Here is a 19,187-nt window from a genome sequence, read left to right as displayed (position 1 = left end):
CTCCCCACTGCCCCACGTACAGGGCTCTGCCGGTGCCCCTCACTCCCGACTCACAGCCCTCCCATGCCAGTGCCCCTCAGACTCTGCTAGCCCAGCCCTGGGCTTCCCCAGCTCTGCCGGTGCCCCTCACTCCCGACTCGCAGCCCTCTCACACTGGGGCCCCTCACTCCTTCCCCTCCATCCCCCAGCTCTGCCGGTGCCCCTCCCTCCTGACCCGCAGCCCCCCTCCGCTAGCCCAGCCCTGGGCTCTACACACACGCACAGGAATGCAAAGGCCTAGATTGCACAGCGGCCACTGGGACAGAGTTTGTATTTTTGTAGGTCCTACTCAAACTGTGTCTTCAGTGTCTCTCTCCACAGGGCAAAGGGTTAATAATCCAGGCGCCCCATCCAGGCTGAGCTGCGATTTTGAGGGGGGGGGTGCAAGGGGCTGGTGTTTTTAAAGTGGCTCTGGGCCCATGACTCTGTGTTCACAAAGGGAACACAATGTTCAGGCCCATAGTCTGGGGCGGGGGAAGAGAGCACTGAAGGCTGGACCTAAGCGGAAGGGGGAGGGGAAGGGACAAGAGGGGGTTGGGGGGTGGGCGCTGAGGGGCTGGGTCAGAAAGAGGCTCTCAGTGCTGGGATGGGGGGTGACACTTTTCTCTCCTGGTGGGGCAGCCGTCCCATCCTTCCCCACTGTCCCTGCATTGGCCTCTGGCCTTTCCTCCCCCCCACCCCCGGCACTAGGGGGGCTAGGACGTGATCAGGGCTGGACCCCCCCAGTTCAATCCCCCCCAGTGTAGTTTCCCTTCCCGTCCCCCAACAACTCCCGCTGCACCCCCCTTCCCATCCACCCTGGGACCCCTTCAGCCATCCGCGTGGAAGGTTCAATCCAGCCACAGTTCAGATGGGAAACCCACTCTCCCTCCTGCCCCCCTCCCGCAATGAGCCTGGAGGTGGCCGGGGACTCGCCCTCAGCAGTGCGGGGCCCAGGACCCTGAGCCATGCGGGCCAGTGGCGGGGAGGTTCTGGTGGCCAGTCGGGGCAAAAGATCCGGCAATTCCCCATGCAAGCTTTGGGTGCATGCCCGGTTGGGGGTGTGTGGGGGTGGGCAGGGACCATCCCTCCATGGCGGGGGCAGATGCTGAGAGCAGGAGGGGTGATTAGGCAGCCTGTAACATCGCCAGGGAGTCGTGTCCCCCCCTCTCCCCCCACCAGGGTTCCAAGATACTGGGTCAAACTGGGCCGGCCAGAGCCGAGCAGCCAACGGGGAAGGGCCCAGCCCTCCCGGGGGGGTTGGACGGGGACTGGCCTCCGGAGGCCCCAGACACCCGCTGGGGAGTGTTTCGCATGTAGGAACTGGGATGCCCTGTGGCCCCATCGGAATAACTGCACCTGGTGCCGGCTCAAAAACCGCCCTGTGATGACGGACGCCGGCCCCGTGGGTGACGCTGGGCCCCAGCCTCGAAGCAAAACCCTGCTCAGTCCACCTGGCTCGCCGGGAGGGCTGGTGCAGCCAGGAAAAGCCCCACTGGAGGGTGCGATGAGGGGCCCTGCCCAGAGCAGGACCCCAGGAGCTGGGCGGGGAGGCCCCAGGAGCTGGCCATGGGGGTGTGGGGGGTGGCCTGGGGGACAGCTGGCTGAGTGGAGGCTGTGGGGGGATGGGGGTGGGCATGGGGATGGGAGGGTGGATGAGTGGGGGAAGGGGGTGAGTGGATGGATGGATGGATGAATGTGGGGGAAGGAGATGGATGGATGGATGCAGGGGAAGGGTGGACGGATAGATGGATGGACAGATGGGTGGTGGCGAAGGGCACATCTGACTGGCTGCCAGGAGGGGCTGCCCACGGTGGGTCCCTCAGACAGTGCCCCACACACCAGTCCCACAGGGACCCTGGTCCAGGACTGAGTGGGTGATGGGAGCCAGCCGCACTCATGACAGCCCCACTGCACACCCCAGGGGCCTGTCCCTCCCCTCACATGCCCCCCAGCCTGGTTCTGCTCCCCCGCAATCTGGCCCATCTGCTCCAGCGGAACAGCTAGTGGGTTTGGGGGGGCTGGGAGCCAGGACACCTGGGTCCTAACCCCAGGTTGGGTTGGGGGCAGAACTCCTGGGTTCTATCCACTGTTTTTTGGCGGGGGGAGGGGAGCAGCGGGGGGCTGGGAGCTACAGCCTGGTTTGTGGTGGTTGGGGGGCACACGCCCTGGCCCGTGGCTGAGGAGCTGGGAGGAGCCGGCTGTGCTGGCTGGTGCAGGGCAGGGCTAGGCTCAGACCGGTCCAACCGGATGGACGGGGGACCCAGGAATATGGCACGGAATAGGCGGGAGAGCGGCTGCCATGGGGTCCTTCCCCCACAGGGGGCCCAGCCCCAATCTGGCCTGGTGGGGTGGACTCCCTAGGATGGGAGCCCATCCCCCTCCCCCCACTCTGCCCCCTTCCCCATCCCCTCCCCATCCCCTCACTCTGCCCACTCCCCCCACCCATACCCCTCCTCCCACTCTCCCCCATCCCCTCCCCCTCCCCCACTCTCTGCCCTCGCCCTGTCTCCTCCCCCCACTCTGACCCCTCCCCACTTCCCCTCCCCCTATGCCAGCGCTGTAGCAGGGAAGTCCCCCCCCGCCCCCGCCCCGGCCCCGGCCCTGGCCCTGGGATTGGCAGCCCCGAGCTGGGGGGCGGGGCCTGTGGGGGGGGGTGTTGTTTGTATCCAGAGTCAGTCAAAGGCAAGTGAAGGTGGACAGACGGGCGGACGGAGGCGCAGGCGGAGCCGGACACACGGACAGAGCAGGTACGGGGGGTGGAAAGGGTCTGATGGGGGGTTCTGGGGTGGGGGATCCCGGGGGGGGAGCAGATAGGCCTGGAGGGGGGCTGATGTTCGGGGGGGGGCAGTCTGGGTTGGGGGGTCTCAGTCAGGGGAGGGGTCCCCGGGGAGCAGTGGGGTGTCGTGGGGCCGTGGCTGAGATGGGGGGATCGGGGAGGTGGGAGGGGCTGAGAATGGGGGCGGGGGTTGGTAGGACTTGGCGAGGTGGGGGGAGCTGAGGGGGGTGATCACTAAGGAGGGGGGCCGGGGCGCAGCTCCGTGTATCCGGCTACCCGGCCCGATTCCCAGCTCTTCCTCCGAGCGGCGACACGCGAAATGTCAAGCGGAAAAACCCACCATGGCGAAGGGGCCGGACGCCTGGGTTGTCTCCCTCGCTCTGGGAGGCGGCGCTGGTGGGTTAGAGCAGTGGGGGCTGGGAGGAGCCAGGACTCCTGGGTTCTCTCCCCGGCTCTGAGCAGGATAGGGGCGAGGTTTCTGTGGGGGGCTCTGGGGGACGGGGTCATGGGCCCATCCCAGCGTCCTTAGGGCAGGGCTGTGTCCTCGGGGGTCCTGACAAGGCTGAGCCACTCACGGGGGGCCACTAGTCTCAGGCCCTGGCTGGCCCCTCTTGAGCCCAGCCCTGTGCCCCCCTCCCCTCATCTCCCCTGGGGCTGGAATAGAGTCATTGGTCACCGTCACCCAGCCCCATGGTGCCAGACACACACATACACACCCGTGGGGCCGCCTGGCTGCCTCTGAGAACAGGGGCTGGGAGCCAGGACTCCTGGGTTCTATCCCTGGCTCCGGGAGGGGAGTGGGGTGTAGTAGTTAGAGCAGGGGAGGTGGGGCTGGGAACCAGGACTGCTGGGCTCTGGGAGGGGAGTGGGGTGTAGTGGGTAGAGCTCCCCACCCCCACCCATCAGTCTGTCCAGCCAGCTCCCCAGCCATTCAGAGCCAGCCATCCTTCCCCTGAACTGTCCATCCATCTGTCCACCTCTGTCCCGCCCCCTGCCAAGATCTGTCCACAAGATCTGTCCACAAGCAGGTTTGGCTCCCCCCAGCCAGTAGCTGGTCTCTCCCCTCCTCCTGAAGATGACCCCAGAGCCAGCCCAACCCAGCTACCCCAAGCCCCCCAGAAGCATGGAAGAAGACCTGCCCCAGGACCAGGAGAGCTAGGCTTAGGGGATTATGGGATGGGACCCTCCCAGCCCATAGGGCAGCCCACAGACAGACTGTGCTGGTCTGTCTGTTTCCCTTGCTCCCCACCCGGGGCCCCACATGTCCTGGGGCTGGCAACACCCCATACCCTGCGGTCCTGGACCAGGAGGGGAGGGGGCCGGGGTCCAGGGAATGGACCAGGCACTGAGGGGCTAAGGGGGCATTGGCTGCTGGCACCTTGGTAGGGACCCAGCCTGGACAATCACTGACCCGCCCTTTCCTGGCCCCCCATCCTTCTGCCTAACCCCCCAGTTCCCCTACACCCTGCTCCCTGTGACATCCTGCCTGGAACCCACCCTGGCTCCCCATGACTCTTCCAACTCCCCTACGTCTATGACCCCCGCACCTGTCCCTGTTGCCCCATAACTCCCCTCCCAACTCCCCTGCCCCACCTGGCAACCACCCTCATAACCTCCCCCCTGACCCCCATAACCTGCCCCCAAACTTGTGTCCCAGATCCCCAGGATCGGTGCTATGCCTCCAGCTTTAGAGTAGCCCCTTGCAGGACCCCCAAGAGGTCCCATTTTCCCTTCAGGGGAGGCCACACAACCTCCCCAGCCCGCTGGGGCTCCAACCCCCCCGCCGCACCCGGTGAGCAGAGCCAGACTCCTGGGAGAGCCACGCAGGATTGGGTTGGTTAGTCACCGGGATGCGGCCCAAGAAGCCCTGAGGGCGGCAGGGAGACGCGGCGTCGGGTCGGCCTGGGGCCAAGGCACCCCGTGTTCCAGCTGCATCTGAGTGTCTGACCCCCTCATCCCTTCCTGGGTGGGCAGCCCCCACTCGCCCCCCAACTCCCACTTTCCCCGCCCTTTCTGCTTCAGCTGGGGGTTCTTTGCTCAGCTCCCCTGCTGAGATGGGGGAGGGGGAATCTAGGCGTCACTGGAGCTGGCATCCGGGCGCCTTGTTCACTTGGGTCAGTTCCAGCCGGTTCCTTAACGATGCCTCGTTCCCCCCAGGCAGGGAGGTGTCCCCAACGCCGGTGCCTTTTAGCCTTTCCTGAAAGCACCCGCAGCCCTTCCCCCGTGCTGGGCAAGAGGGTGACCAGACTCCTGATAAAATCGGGACTGTCCCGATATTTAATTTTTTGTCCCACGTCCCGACCGATGTACGATCAGGATGCCCATTTGTCCCGATATTGTAGGGCTGGCAGGCTCCCTACCCGGCTCCTCCCCGGAAGTGGTGACATCTCCCTCTGTGCACTGCCCCTGCTCTGGCTCCACAGCTCCCATTGGCCAGGAACCGTGGCCAATAGGAGCTGCGGGGGCGGCGCCTGGGGGCACGGCAGGGTGCAGAGCTGCCTCCTGGTGCCTCCCTCTAGGACCCAGAGGGAGATGTTGCCACTTCCGGGGAGCCACCTGAGGTAAACCCTGCCCGGAGCCCGCACCCTGAATCCCCTCCCGTACCCCAACCCCTTGCCTCAGCCTGGAGCCCTCTCCCGCACCCAAACTCCCTCCTGGAGTCAGCACCCTGACCCCCCCAGACACCCAGCCATGAGCCCCCTACCACACCCAAATTCCCTCCCAGAGTCAACACCCTGACCCCCCTCCTGTGCCCCAACCCCCTGCCCCAGCGCTGAGACCCGCCTTTGCAGTGGGAGCCAGGGCCCTGCACCCCTGGCTTGCGGCAGGAGCTGGAGTCGGGACCATGCACCCTCCTTGCAGTTTCCTAGGGCTGTGCACCCCCCTTCCCTATTGCTCCAGTGAAAGCTGTGAGCCTGTGGCTCCCCTCGTGTCTCCCAATATCTTACTCTTGCAATCTGGTCACCCTACTGGGCAACCATGCTGCATGTTGGGAAACTGAGGCACACAATGGGGGTCATCAAAATATCAGCAAAAATCCCACCTTCATCACAGCTCTTTCCCCCTTGGAGAGCGAACGGCACTCGTCGGGACCAGTGGCCTGGGGGGGGGCATTCACACCCACCCATGCCATTTAGAGAGGCTGCAGCCTGGGCCCCAGCTCCACCCACGCCATCCCACTGGACACCTCCTCGTGGCAGGTTTGAATCCCTCGGCCGCACGGCACCCCAGCTCAGAGCCCGTTCATATTCTCCCTTAGGTCGGCTCCAGTTGATCATACCTTGCTTTCCCTGACCTCCCCCCATCCCCGGCCTGGTACCCGGCCCTGCCCACAAGAGCGCCCCACCTCTCTCCCCTCACTGGGCTGCAGGGACTAACCCCTTCCCGCCTGAAGCACTGGGGGGCTGGATCCCCGCTCCCACGGGGGCTGGAGAGGGTGGAGGTGACAGAATCAGGCTACTTTCCCAGCAAGAGGCACTGTGGGGTGCAAGGCAGGATGGGTGGGAGAGGGGCATGTCCCACATTGCCCATTCAGCCAGGGCCTCCTGATGGGTGGGGGGGCAGAATTTGCCCCCCAATGGAGCCTGATGCCCAAACTCCCTGGGACACCAATGTGGGGAGGGTCTTCCTGAGCCTGATTCACAGCCCCCGATCCTGGGAAAATATCACCCCCTGCCCCCCCCAGCCCTGAGGCCCTGCCCAGAGCAGGGTAGTGGGCTGGGCTGGGCTGGGCAGGGGGCTCCTGGGATTGGGGGGAGGTCTCTGAGCACCTCAGGCCACAGGGATCTGCTGGGTATTTTTTGGGGGGGAGGGTCTGTGAGTTGGGGTGGAGGAGGGGTAGCGCTGGCCGGTGTCTCTGTGTCCTGCTCTGACCCCCCCCTTTCCCTCTCCCCCAGGCGCAGCCATGACCGAGCTCCACGAGGTGCAGATCACGGAGGAGAAGCCCCTGCTGCTGCCCCCCTCGCAGCCCGTCCCGGGCAAGGTCAGAGGGCAATGGGCACGCTGGGGGGAGGGGTGCTCACTGCTGCGTTGCCCTCCCAACACCCCATCCGGCCCCCCATCCCCCATTACACTTCTGGCCTTGTTCCCCATCCACCCTCTTCCTGCCCACCCCCCCCCGGACAGGACCCTGCCCCCCGCCCCCCACCCCCGTAGGACACTGAGGTATTAGCAGCTGGACTCCTCCCAGGGCACCACCAGGTCCTCCCTCCCCTCCCCACCCCTCCCTGAACTCCACAGACTGTGCTGGGGACAGAACCCAGGAGTCCTGGCTCCCAGCCCCCCCCCACTCTAACCACTAGACCCTACTCCCTCCTGGAGTTAGGGAGAGAACCCAGGAGTCCAGGCTCCCAGCCCACCCCCGCATCCCACCCCTGCTCTGACCACGAGACCCCCACTCCCCTCTAGGAGCCAGGGAGAGAACCCAGGAGTCCTGGCTCCTGTTGTCTGAGCTGCACTGACCCCTCCCTGGCTTGAACCCCGTCTCGCAGTGTCCTGGGTGTGAGGGAGCAGGACTTTAGTAGTGGACCCCCAGGCACCCCAGCCTTGCCTCCCCCACCCTCTGCTGGAGTGTCAGGATTCGAACCCACAGGGGCCCAGCTCTGTGGGGATCCCACAGCAGCATATGGGCCATGGAACAGGGGGGTGGGGGCTGTTTGGGGACCAATATCTCAGGCATCCCCTGGGCATTGTTGGAAAGCGGGGGGCCCACTCTCCGCGACAGCGTCAGCTGCTTCCATCTGGGACCCGCGCCAGCCATGGGGCAGCCCCCTACACCTCACAGCCCCCATCTCTCTCTCTCTCTTTGGCAGAAGCACTCGGTGGAGACGCCCTATGGACTCGTGGCCTTCACCGTCCATGGCACCCCGAAGCCCAAGCGCCCGGCCATCCTGACCTACCACGACGTGGGGCTCAACCGTAAGTGGGGCTGGGAGTGCGAGGAATGGGACCCCTGCAGGGATCTCCCCCCACAGCCAGTACCCCCTGCTGGGAGCTTCCCACCCCCCCCAGCAAACCCCTACTGGGAGCTCCCATCCCACTCCCCCCAGGGCCCCCTACTGGGTGCTCCCCCCACCGCGCCCCCTGCTGCTGGGACACTCGGTCTATTCTGCCCGCTCCAGACCAGTCCTGCTTCGAGCCGCTCTTCCGTTTTGAGGACATGCAGGAGATCATCAAGAACTTTGTGGTGGTTCACGTGGATGCCCCCGGCATGGAGGAAGGAGCCCCGCTGTTCCCCTTGGGGTGAGACCTGCTGCCCCCCACCCTTCTCTCTCCACCCCCACTCTACCCCTCTCTGCTCCCCTTTCCCCCGCTGTTTCCCATGCAGTGAGCCCCCCCGGTGCAGCCTTCTCCCCCGCCCCACCCCAGCTGACGTGCCCTCTTCCTGCAGGTACCAGTACCCATCGCTGGACCAGCTGGCTGACATGATCCCCTGCATCTTGCAGTACCTGAAGTGAGTAGGGGGCAGGAACAGACAAACACAGCATGCACCCCTTCCCCGCCTCCCCCTCCTGGCACTGTGGGGCTGTCTGGGGGGGAATTGGCTCCCAGAGCTCAGGTGTGGAGGGGGGTGATGGGACCCTGTCTCGGGGGAGCTGGGGTCTGTACCATGCCTGGCCGGACCCCTGTCTCTGCTCTGCTGAGTTAATCGGGGTGGAACAGAGAGCCAAAGGTGCGAACAGCCCCTGGGACTGCCTGGCCTCGCACCATGTGAACCAGGCTCCGCGGGTTCTGCCCAGGCGGGGCCCAGCCGGAGGCACCCCGCGTTCCGGCTGCATCTGGGTGTCTGCCCGTTCCCGGCCCCCAGCTCCCACCTCCCCAGTCCTTCCTCCTCTAGCCAGCGTCTTTATGAGAGGCAGAGGACCCATCTCCTCCGGGGTGGCCGTGTCCTGGGAACTGGGTTTGCCGTTGTCTTTGCGACTTCCGTTGATACGGGGTCAGCCTGTCCCGTTCAGTCGGCTCGGACAGTGGGCGACACGCCCCCCCGTGTCTCTGCGGCCGCGTCTACACTACAGCCAGTGTCGGCAAAACGTGTGTGGCTCCGGGGCATGACTGTTCCAACGGGAGCGTCCGTGTGCACAGCACTTTTGCCGCTCGCAGGGCTGAGTACTCACACCGACGGGAGAGAGCGTGCTCGCCAGGCGTGCTCCACGTATAGACGTGGCCTTAGCCTGCCCTGAGAGCAAACGCAACTCCTCTTTGCCCCGCTGAGTAGCCGGGTGTCATGGACTCACAGGCCTGGTGCTCCTGGCTTTGTACGGCCCCTGGGAGGAACCCCCCTTCGGTGTGACAGACCCCGGAAAGGTCGCTCTCCCGCTGGGGATAGGGGCTTTCTGGCCCTGCTGCCTCCCGAGCCCGCACCTCTGAGCCTCCAGCACACCTGGCTCTGCCGTGGGCCCCTCAGGGAGTCTCCTCATTCTTGCCCCCCGGGGAGCAAAGCCCACCGATCTCTAGCCTGCAGTGACTCTCAGCCAGCTTATTGAGCCAGCATAGGAGGTTCTCCGGCCCTCTCAACCCTCAGCACAGCACATCTAGGTCTGTCCTGCATCCAGGTGGGCTCTGGCTGCCCTCTCTCCCCACTCCAGCCACCCCCTTCTTTCAGCCAATCACCCTATAACATCTCCCCCACAGCTCCTCCCCTGTCCTTTGTCTTCAGTCCCAGGTAAACAGGTCACTGGGGCCCTCTCTCTTCTGCCTTTGTTCCCACCCACTGGAACTGGCTGGTCAGGTCACCAGGCCCTTCTCTCCTCAGCCCTTTGTCCTCCCACTGGCCAGAACCGGCTGCCTTCCCAGCTGGGCTGGGCCTCTCGGTCACTAGGGTCCCCCATCTCCAGGCCATTGTCAGGGTCCCGGCTGCTAGGCGTCACACCTGATCCTCTGTAACAACAAACCCCCTCTCCCTACCTTGTTACACATGCAGCACACAGGGAAACTGAGGCACACACCCCGCTCATGCAGAACACCAAGACAATCCTCTGCTTCGTCACACCATGCAACGTGTCGGGGAAACTGAGGCACGCACAGGCCTCATAAAAATTCCCACTTCACACAGACTCATTTGCAGCCTCGCTGCTGGCAAAACCCAGGCCCAGCCCACGGCTTGATCGGCCGTGCCGAGACCTGGCAAACTTAGAGCCGCATCAGGCTGTTCAGGGCATTGCGTTCAGAAGCCTGTCTGGTCCCAGGTTATCAGCTGTGCTGCGGGAGAGCCGGCCTGGTGGGGCTGCGCCAGACGCTCCTTAGACCCGCGGGAGACTGAGAGCGAGAGGAAAGAGACGGAATCTGGCCCCACGTCCCCCAATTCGCCCGCGTCCAACCTCCCAGCTTTGGGGTGTTGGTTTCCAGCCCTGCACTGGCTTCAGGCCTGATCTAAACACCGTCCCTGGGTAACATCATGCAGCCAAAGCCTGCGTCCGTCTTTTACCTGTTCCAGGTCACCGTGACACCCACCAACTGACGCTCCCTGTTACCACCGGGGGGGTGAATTTGTAGGGCTGGTGACCAGACAGGTCCCAGATTTCATGGTCCTTGGGAGCTAGGAACAACGCCCTTCCCCCCCCCATCCCCCCAAGGTTTATTAACCACCCCCACCCCCCTCGCTTCCTCCCACAGCTTCACCAGCATCATCGGCATCGGGGTGGGAGCCGGCGCCTACATCCTCGCCCGCTACAGTGTGAGTGACGCAGGCCCAGGGGAGCTGTGGGTCAAGAATGAGGGGCACCGGCAGAGCTGTGGGGGGCAGGGCTGGGCTAGCAGGGGGCTGTTGGTCAGGAGTGAGGGGCACTGGCAGAACTGGGGGGACAGGGCTGGGCTAGCAGGGGCTGCAGGTCAGGAGTGAGGGGCACCGGCAGAGCTGGGGGGACAGGGCTGGGCTAGCAGGGGGCTGTGGGTCAGGAGTGAGGGGCCCTGGCAGAGCTGAGGGGGGCAGAGCTGAGCTAGCAGTGGGTAGTGGGGGCTGGGACTGGGGGCTGGTTTCACCCTTATTTCTCTTCCCACCCTCCCCCCCCCCCACAGCTCTCTCATCCTGACACCGTGGAGGGCCTGGTTCTGATCAACATCGACCCCAATGCCAAGGGCTGGATGGACTGGGCAGCTCACAAGGTACGGGGATCCCTTCCCCAGTCCCTGCGGCCCCAGGAGCCCTCCCCTGGCTTTCCTGTAGAGGGGGGGCTGTGCCGGGATGTGGGGGCATACAGGCCTGGGGTAGCAAACGGAGACTGTGGACAGCTGGAGAGATCAGACGGAATTTTCTTCTGGCCTAGGGTCAGCTCCTGATGTTCCCCCCCCCAGGTCATGTCTCTCTCACCCCCCTGGGTGTTGCTCTTCCAACCCCTCCCTGCATCCCCGGTGCCCCCTCTCACCCTCTGCCTTCCTCCCGCAGCTGACCGGCCTGACCTCGTCCATCCCCGAGATGATCCTGGCCCATCTCTTCAGCCAGGTGAGGGGGGGAAATCTATGTGTTGCCCCCGGGGGCTGCGGATGGGCCCCACTCCTGTGCTCCCAAGGGCTAGATCCAGGGGTCTTCCCAAGGTGGAGGGAGGTAGCCTGGGGAGGGGGGCAGTGGAGAGGTTAGATGGGAAGGGCAGGGAAAGCAGGACCAGCAGGGGGGTTGTATCTGGTCAGTAACAGCCTGCCCCCCCAAGAGGAGCTGTCTGGCTGCAGGGAACTGGGGGGCAGTGCTGTGGGGGACGGGTGGGGGGAGCAGGACCGACAGGGGCTGTAACTGGTCACTAATGCCCTGCCCCCCCAGGAGGAGCTGTCGGGCTGCAGGGAGCTGGGGAGCAGGGCTGTGGGGGACGGGTGGGGGGAGCAGGACCGACGGGGGCGGTAACTGGTCACTCATGCCCTGCCCCCCCCCAGGAGGAGCTGTCGGGCTGCAGGGAGCTGGGGGGCAGGGCTGTGGGGGACGGGTGGGGGGAGCAGGACCGACGGGGGCGGTAACTGGTCACTCATGCCCTGCCCCCCCCCAGGAGGAGCTGTCCGGCTGCAGGGAGCTGGGGGGCAGGGCTGTGGGGGACGGACGGGGGGAGCAGGACCGACGGGGGCGGTAACTGGTCACTGATGCCCTGCCCCCCCCCCAGGAGGAGCTGTCGGGCTGCAGGGAGCTGGGGGGCAGGGCTGTGGGGGACGGGTGGGGGGAGCAGGACCGACGGGCGCGGTAACTGGTCACTGATGCCCTGCCCCCCCCCAGGAGGAGCTGTCCGGCTGCAGGGAGCTGGGGGGCAGGGCTGTGGGGGACGGGTGGGGGGAGCAGGACCGACGGGGGCGGTAACTGGTCACTGATGCCCTGCCCCCCCCCAGGAGGAGCTGTCCGGCTGCAGGGAGCTGGGGGGCAGGGCTGTGGGGGACGGACGGTGGGAGCAGGACCGACGGGGGCGGTAACTGGTCACTCATGCCCCCCCCCCCCAGGAGGAGCTGTCCGGCTGCAGGGAGCTGGGGGGCAGGGCTGTGGGGGACGGGTGGGGGGAGCAGGACCGACGGGGGCGGTAACTGGTCACTCATGCCCCCCCCCCCCCAGGAGGAGCTGACCGGCTGCAGGGAGCTGGGGGGCAGGGCTGTGGGGGACGGACGGGGGGAGCAGGACCGACGGGGGCGGTAACTGGTCACTGATGCCCTGCCCCCCCCCAGGAGGAGCTGTCCGGCTGCAGGGAGCTGGTCCAGCAGCGCAGGGAGTCGCTGGTCGGAGCCTCGAACCTCAGCAACATTCAGCTCTATTGGAGCAGCTACAATACGTGTGTGGGGGGCTTATCTGGGGGGCTGGAGGCGGGTCAGGTGTGGGGGGCTTGGCTGGGAGGGGGCTGGAGGTTGCTGGGGGGGCAGGGGGGCTCTGCCACAGGGCTGGCGTGACTGAGGCTGGAGTTACCGGAAAGGGTCATGGGGCAGAGGTGACCTGGGGGCCCCGGGCGGGGGAGTTTGCTGCAGATTCCTGCCCCCTGTGCTGAGACCGGGGGGGAGGGGGGGGAGGGGTGTTCAGGGGGCTGGGTTGGAAGACGCGGGGGGTGCAGGGCAGTTCTCAGCCTCCCATTTCCTCCCGCCCACCCCCAGCCGCCGGGACCTGAACTTCGAACGCGGAGGAGATGTCACCCTGAAGTAAGTGAGCCCGGCCTGCCCAGGTGTCCCCCGAGCACCCCACAGCCGCCCTAGGACTCCCTTGCTCATGGTCCTCCATGAATGCCCTAACACCTCTCAGCCCCCCATAAGCACACAGGGACCCCCTTCTCCCCACTGTCCTCTGGGTACTCCACAAACACCCCAGAGCAGCCCTGTACCCCTGCCCCCCAAGTATCCCTCAGCCCCCTGGTTAGGGGCAGGGCCTGTCTCCAGAACCCCCCAGGCATTGGGGGGGACACCTAGCAGACCCATTACCCCCTCCACCCCTTTCCTCTGCTCTGCCCAGCTTCCCTGCCCACCGCCAGAGCAGCTGCCAAGGGGGAGAGGGAGCGCTCTGACCATCCCTTTTCCATCTGTCTGTCCTCACAGGTGCCCTGTGATGCTGGTGGTGGGAGATCAGGCCCCCCACGAAGATGCTGTGGTGAGTAACAGAACAAACCACACGATGCACAACTACACAACATTGCGTACAGCCCTGCAGGTACACAACCCCCTGCAGCTACACAACATAGCGCACAGCCCCACGTCACACTCTGCTACACAGCCCCCCACCACTATGCAAGCCCCCCCCAGCTGCACATCATAGACAGCACCCAGACCTGCAGCTACACAACTACACAGCCTAGACAGCACACAGCCCCACAGCGCACCCTGCTACACAACCCCAGCACGCCACACGGTGGGACATGCACCCAGAGCCAGGCTCATTCCCGCCAGCAGGGTGCAGCGGGGACAGGGCCAGACAGACAGTGCAGGATTCATTCCCCCCTGCTGGGGACGAACAGACGGACGGACGCACACTCTGAGCCGGGCTCATCACAGCCAGCTGGGGGCAGCAGGGACACAGACATTCATTCCCTCCAGCAGGGATAGACGGACGGACAGACGGACGCACACGCACTTTCTCTCTCTGCCTGTCCTCTCTTTAGGATAGGCAGACACTCCGCAGCTCCGGTCCCCGGCTGGTTTGGGGGGGACGTCACCTGCCCCCTGGGCTGCCCTGGCAGGAACCGCCCTGATTTCCTGCTCTGGGTACTGACCAGCATCGTGAAACTGACCAAGGTCGTGTTGGTTTCCCTCAAGACCTGCCGGGCTTGCAGGGTCTGTGGCTCTGGGGCAGCACCCCAGACTCCCAGGCCCCGTGCGAGGAACCCCGGTGGGTGCATCAGTGCCCTGCAAGGGTCAAACTCGCTCTCCAGGGTCTGGGGCTCTGGCCCTGCCGCCTCCCAGGACTGTGCCTCTGAGCCTCCAGCATGCCTGGCTCTGCCGTGGGCCCCCGGGGAGCCCACCCCGGTCTCTAGCCTGCAGTGACTCAGCCAGTGTGAAACAGGTTTATTGAACGTCTGAACCCAGCCCAGGAAGTTCTCAGGGCCCTCAGGTCTGGCGAGTCTGAGCTCCGACCAGCTGGGTCTGTCCCCGTCCCCATGGGCTCCGGCTACTCCTTGTCCCCTGTCCAGCCGCCCCCTCCTTCCAGCTGAGCCCCCTATATCCCCTCCCCCAACAGCCCCTCCTCCGCTCTTTGTCTTTGGTCCCGGGCAAACAGTTCACACAACTGGATGGCTCCAGGTTCAGATGGGCCCTCTGGTCAGCTGTTGCTAGGTTAAAAAGGGTCCCGGCCCTGGGCTGGAGACCAGGCTGCTAGGCAGGGTAATACCTGGGCCTCTGCAACAATAAACATGCTCTCCCACCCCCTGTGCTGAGACATGTGGCACACAGGGGAAACTGAGGCGCGCACACAGGCATCATACAAAGTGTCACTGGCCAGGGGCTCCAGGCCCCCCTCTCTCTCTCACACACACAGCAAAGCATGGGGGTAACGTCTCACTCCCTGGCCAAGCCTCTGGGGGCACAACGAGCTCTGGGCCTTGGGATGTCATTAAGCTGGGCTGGGTTCAGGGTCCAGGTGTCTCTGTGCTCTGCCTGCCCCTCACACTGTTCTCTGTTCCCCCCTTCCCCCCCTAAAACCAGGTGGAGTGTAATTCTAAACTGGATCCCACCCAGACCTCCTTCCTCAAGGTGAGTGACGTCCCCTGCCTCCGCCCCATCCCAACTCGTAGCCCCAGCTAGCCCAGCCCTGGGCTCCCCATCTTCCTCCCGCCCCCCCCTTCGCCCCCAGCTCTGCCGGTGCTCCTCACTCCCAACCCACAGCCCCTTGCTAGCCCAGCCCTGGGCCCCTCCAATAGTTGAGTGTTGGGTTTGTTTTCCAGATGGCAGATTCCGGGGGGCAGCCCCAGCTGACACAGGTGAGAGCTGTCTTCCCAATGGGGATGGAGGGCGCAGGGCAGTGTGAAGGGGAGGGTGTCTCTGGGGCAGTAGTTGGGGGCACAGGGCAGCATGGGGGGAGGAGTCTGGGGGAGGCACTGGAAGGACATAATGGGGGGTGGGCTGGGGGGTACAGCCAGGATCAATAGGGGGAGGGTTGTGGGGCACAGTCTGGGGATGGAGGGAGGGTTGTGAGGTGTGGTGCACAGCTAGGGTATATAGGGGGCAGGGGCAATAGGGGAGGGTCTGGGGGTAGCCCAGCTGTGGGGCACAGGGTCTAATCTCCATCTTGTCCCCATCTCTCAGCCTGGGAAGCTGACTGAGGCATTCAAGTACTTCGTCCAGGGCATGGGATACAGTGAGTAGCCACGGGGGGGGCAGCAGGGAGGGGAATGTCCCGATCTCCCAGACCTGCGCCCTGGCCCAGCCCCCCCTCCCCACCCCCTCCCCACCCGTTCCCCCGTGGGTTGGGTCCTTGGCCCTTCTCCAGCCCTGAGCCGCTGTCCCACAGCCAGGCCAGTTCCTGAAGTGTCTGTCTCTGTCTTTCTCAGTCCCCTACGTCCTGGACAGGAAACTGAGTATGGGGTCAGGTACCTTCTCTGCTATCCCCCCCCTGCACCCCTAGATCCCAACACGTGGCCACCCCACCCTGCACTGGCTCCCTGTCCCCCACACCCCAGTGTCCTGCACTGCCTCCCATGCACCCCACACTCCCCACATTAGCTCCCCCCGTCCTGCACACACACACCCCCATCCACTCCCTGTTCAGGCATGGGGGGCATTGTGCAGTTTGTGTGGGGAGCTCCCTGCCCCTGTGCATGGCCTGGCCATGCCCCGCCCCCACCCCTCACTCCACAGCCTCTTGTGGGGCACACCAGTACAAATGGGGGCCTATTGCTGGGATCTGGTGGGCGGGGCAGAACAGAGGGGCGGGGCCCATCTGACTCCTCCCCTCTCTGTCTCCCTATAGTGGCCTCCTCCTGCATGACGCGCCTGTCGCGCTCCCGCACCGCCTCGCTGTCCAGCGCAGCCTCAGGGGACGGGAGCCAGTCCCGCTCCCGCACCCTGTCCCAGAACAGCGAGTCGGGGAGCCCCCAGCCGCCGCCGCCGCCCGCCCCGGGGAGCGGAGCCCACACCATGGAGGTCTCCTGCTGAGCAGAGGAGGGGAAGGGGATGGAGACACCTCCCGCCTCTGACCAGGACTTCCTGCTATCCCACAATGCACTCCGGCCCCAGGGGCCATGCGACGCTCACCCCCTAACGGTACTAAACCGGGGAGGCCCCGATCCCAGAAACAACAGCACAAGCAGCGTTAACCCTTTAAAAACAAAATAATCACAAAATAATCAACGCCCTCTGGGCCCTGCCCCTTTCCCCTTGGCTCCTCCCCCTCCTTAGCCCCAGCCCTTCCCTCCCCCATCACCTTGGCTCCTTCCCCCTCCTTGGCCTTTCTGGATCTTTGGGGGTGGGGGGTGTTTTGCAAGTGGAGGGGAAGAAGTTCGGGGGGGGGGGGCGCTGTGTGTTCCCTACACCCCCTTTGCCTGTCATAGCCCTGACTTCTGTCCGTTTGTCCCAGGGCAGTCCTGTTCCTGCCCCTTTGGTGTCCATCTGTCTGTCATGAACATCCCCTTCCTGTGAGCCCTCCCCATTCCATCCATCTGTCTGTCCAGAGACAGCCGTGTCATCCAGCCATCCCAAGGGTCACCCACCACCCCCCTATATACGTGTCTGTCCTGGAAGCTCCTCTTCTGGGAGTGTCTCTCCCTGCTTCCCCCCCCAGTCTCTATCTGTCCTGAGTGCCCCTTGACCACATCTGTCCTGATGTGACGTCTAAATCCCCACACACACGTCTCCATCCTTTCCCAGGATGCATTGCAAAGCCATTCGCCATCCCCCAGCCTGGGTTCTTGTACGGGGAGGTTGGGAGGCCCGTGTGTCTACATTTGGCTCCCTTCCCAGTTATTCCCCGCAGACGTTGGGTGTTCAGGGCATCTCCCCCAGGGGGCGCAGGTGCGAGGGGGCAGGGCACCGTGCACTAACCTGCGTAGATATTTAGCGGCGTGTGGCGTGCATGCAGGAGCCATGCTGGCTGGAGCGTGGCTGAGGCAGAGAACTGCTCAGCTGGGGATGTTGGCGAGCTGGTGGGGTGGTACAAGAAGGGGGCCTGCAGGAATGTGATATTCAACTGGCTGCCAACTGTTGCAGGCCCCAACTCGAGCAGGTTCTGACTGTTGGGTTCTGGCTGTAAAAGGGCCTGGTTATACCAGCCTCTGACTGTAACAGCTTTAGCCTGGGGTAGGTTCCAACAGTTGCACCAGGCTCTTGGCTGCTGGTCCTAGTAATGGACTCTGACTGTAGCAGCTGTCTGTGTAACCAGCTCTGGCTGTACTGGGTTTGTAATGGGCACTGTAAGTAGAGGGCTCCAGGTGTAATGGACTCATGCTGGTGTAGAGTTACAGCTGTAAAGGCTCTGCCTGTATTGGGCACTATAAGGCTAGGCTCCGACTGACAGACTGAGTGTAGCGGACACGCCTGTGCTGGCTGCGTAACAGGTCCTGTTTGAACTGGGTTCCACCTGTAACAAGCTGTGAATGTAACTGGGTCAGACTGTAACAGCTCTGTGCGTACTGGGCTCCGACTGTACTGCCCATGTACCAGTCTGGCTCCGACTGTACCGGTGACGTACCAGGCTCCAACTGTAACAACACTGTGTGCTGTGCTCTGGCTCCGCCGGGCTCTTGTGTCCGACTGTACTGCTGATGTATTGGGCTCTGTCTGGCTGTAGCAGCTGTATATCCACGGGGCTGGGGCTGTTCCAGAGCAACTGACAGCCAATCCCAGCCTTAACAATAAAATCTGTAGAGGAATCTGCCCTGCACCCCTCTGTGACTGGCCATGTGTGATGTAAGGAGACAGAGGGGCATAACTGGATGAAGGAGCAGGTCAGAGCAGGAGCTGGTGTGTTGCCCAGAGCAGGTTCAGGTGAGAATAAGAGGGGAAGAAAACCCAGCGGGGCCCCAGGACCCCATAGGGGGCTGATCCTAAATATTGCAGGTGGGGAAAGAAAATCATGTGTACCCACAGCACAGCCCCCCCCACTGAGCCCCTCAGTCTGTCCCCCACACAACGCTGCCCCCCAGCCTCTCGCTCTGTCCCCCGCAGCACAGCGCCCCCGAGCCCCGTATTGGGGCAGCACTGGCTGGCAGGGGAGAGCACCCCCTGCTGGTTTCCCTCTGACCTACTCCCTGCAGCATAGTGCCCATTAGTGCCAACCTGGGGCAGCAGTGCCTGCCAGGAGAGAGTACCCCCCCCAATCCCCCCCGCCCCACTCCCTGCACCACAGGGGGCATTGGGGCCGGCACTGACTGCCCGAGGAAAGAACCTCCCCCCCCCCCCCCCACCATGTAGCTGCAGCCCTAGAAGGCGGGCGAGGACGGTCATGGTGCTACACACGCCTGGCTCGCCTCGTACTCCCCTTCAAGCGTCGGTGACCCTGGTGCAAGGGGCCCGGCAGTGTGTGAAACGTGAGGCAGCTGGAGTAAGGCCACCATGCTTTGAGTTACACGCTCCTCGCACCACTCGCGGTAGGAGGCCGAGCAGACCCAACCTGGCCGGGGATCCATTTCAGTGCACTGTGCCTCTGTTTCCCCACGTGACCTGACGAGGAACAGCACCACGGGCTGGCGGCCATGGAGGCTGTCGGGCTTTAGGTGATCGACACCATCAGCTCCTTGGCGCAGGGCTGCAGGTGGCCTTGGGGCGTACCCTGCTAATGCGCAGTGTCCTCTCTTCTTGCCTAGCCTTTTCCCCCCCAGTGGGTTGGGGTACTTTGGGCTCAGTGTCACCCCCCTGTGGGTGGATGGGGAATTACAGCTCTGACAGCCCATGAAAGAGCTTCCATTCTAACCCACCGGCATACACCAGAGCCCCTCCGCGCCCACCCCAGCCTCCCAGCCTGGGCCGTGCTGCTCTCCACCAAGGCCTCCAGACCCTTGCTGCTGCCTGGGGCCGTTTGACC

The 19,187-nt window shown here is 64.4% G+C and overlaps 1 protein-coding gene across 2 annotated transcripts; it reads left to right on the top strand.

The window, feature by feature from the left end:
* Positions 1–2,659: 2,659 nt before the first annotated feature.
* NDRG2 (NDRG family member 2) lies at positions 2,660–18,047 on the top strand. 2 transcript variants are annotated; one of them, XM_073310106.1, is made up of 16 exons: positions 2,660–2,768; positions 6,694–6,779; positions 7,609–7,714; positions 7,918–8,038; positions 8,187–8,249; positions 10,409–10,469; positions 10,811–10,897; positions 11,178–11,234; positions 12,425–12,528; positions 12,842–12,886; positions 13,277–13,328; positions 14,876–14,923; positions 15,115–15,150; positions 15,476–15,527; positions 15,721–15,754; positions 16,140–18,047. In XM_073310106.1, exons 2-16 carry the CDS (start codon positions 6,702–6,704, stop codon positions 16,363–16,365), a joined length of 1,170 nt encoding a protein of 389 aa, XP_073166207.1. In that variant the 5' UTR covers positions 2,660–2,768; positions 6,694–6,701; the 3' UTR covers positions 16,366–18,047. The 2 variants fall into 2 exon arrangements, with proteins under 2 accessions (XP_073166207.1, XP_073166206.1); XM_073310105.1 differs by lacking the exon at positions 15,721–15,754.
* The last annotated feature ends 1,140 nt before the right edge of the window (positions 18,048–19,187 follow it).

This window comes from Lepidochelys kempii, chromosome 13 (genome assembly GCF_965140265.1).
Source record: "Lepidochelys kempii isolate rLepKem1 chromosome 13, rLepKem1.hap2, whole genome shotgun sequence".
Classification (NCBI taxonomy): Eukaryota; Metazoa; Chordata; order Testudines; family Cheloniidae; genus Lepidochelys; species Lepidochelys kempii.
The sequence above is the reverse complement of the archived record's forward strand: the minus strand, read 5'-3'. Positions and strand labels throughout refer to the sequence as shown.

What these genes read in the sequence shown, in the direction of transcription:
- NDRG2 (XM_073310106.1), top strand. Translation starts at nt 6,702, where the DNA reads ATGACCGAGCTCCACGAGGTGCAGATCACGGAGGAGAAGCCCCTGCTG. An exon ending in TATTGGAGCAGCTACAATAC is followed by an intron (nt 12,529 to 12,841) that starts GTGTGTGGGGGG and finishes GCCCACCCCCAG; the next exon opens with CCGCCGGGACCTGAACTTCG. An exon ending in CCCCCCACGAAGATGCTGTG is followed by an intron (nt 13,329 to 14,875) that starts GTGAGTAACAGA and finishes CCCTAAAACCAG; the next exon opens with GTGGAGTGTAATTCTAAACT.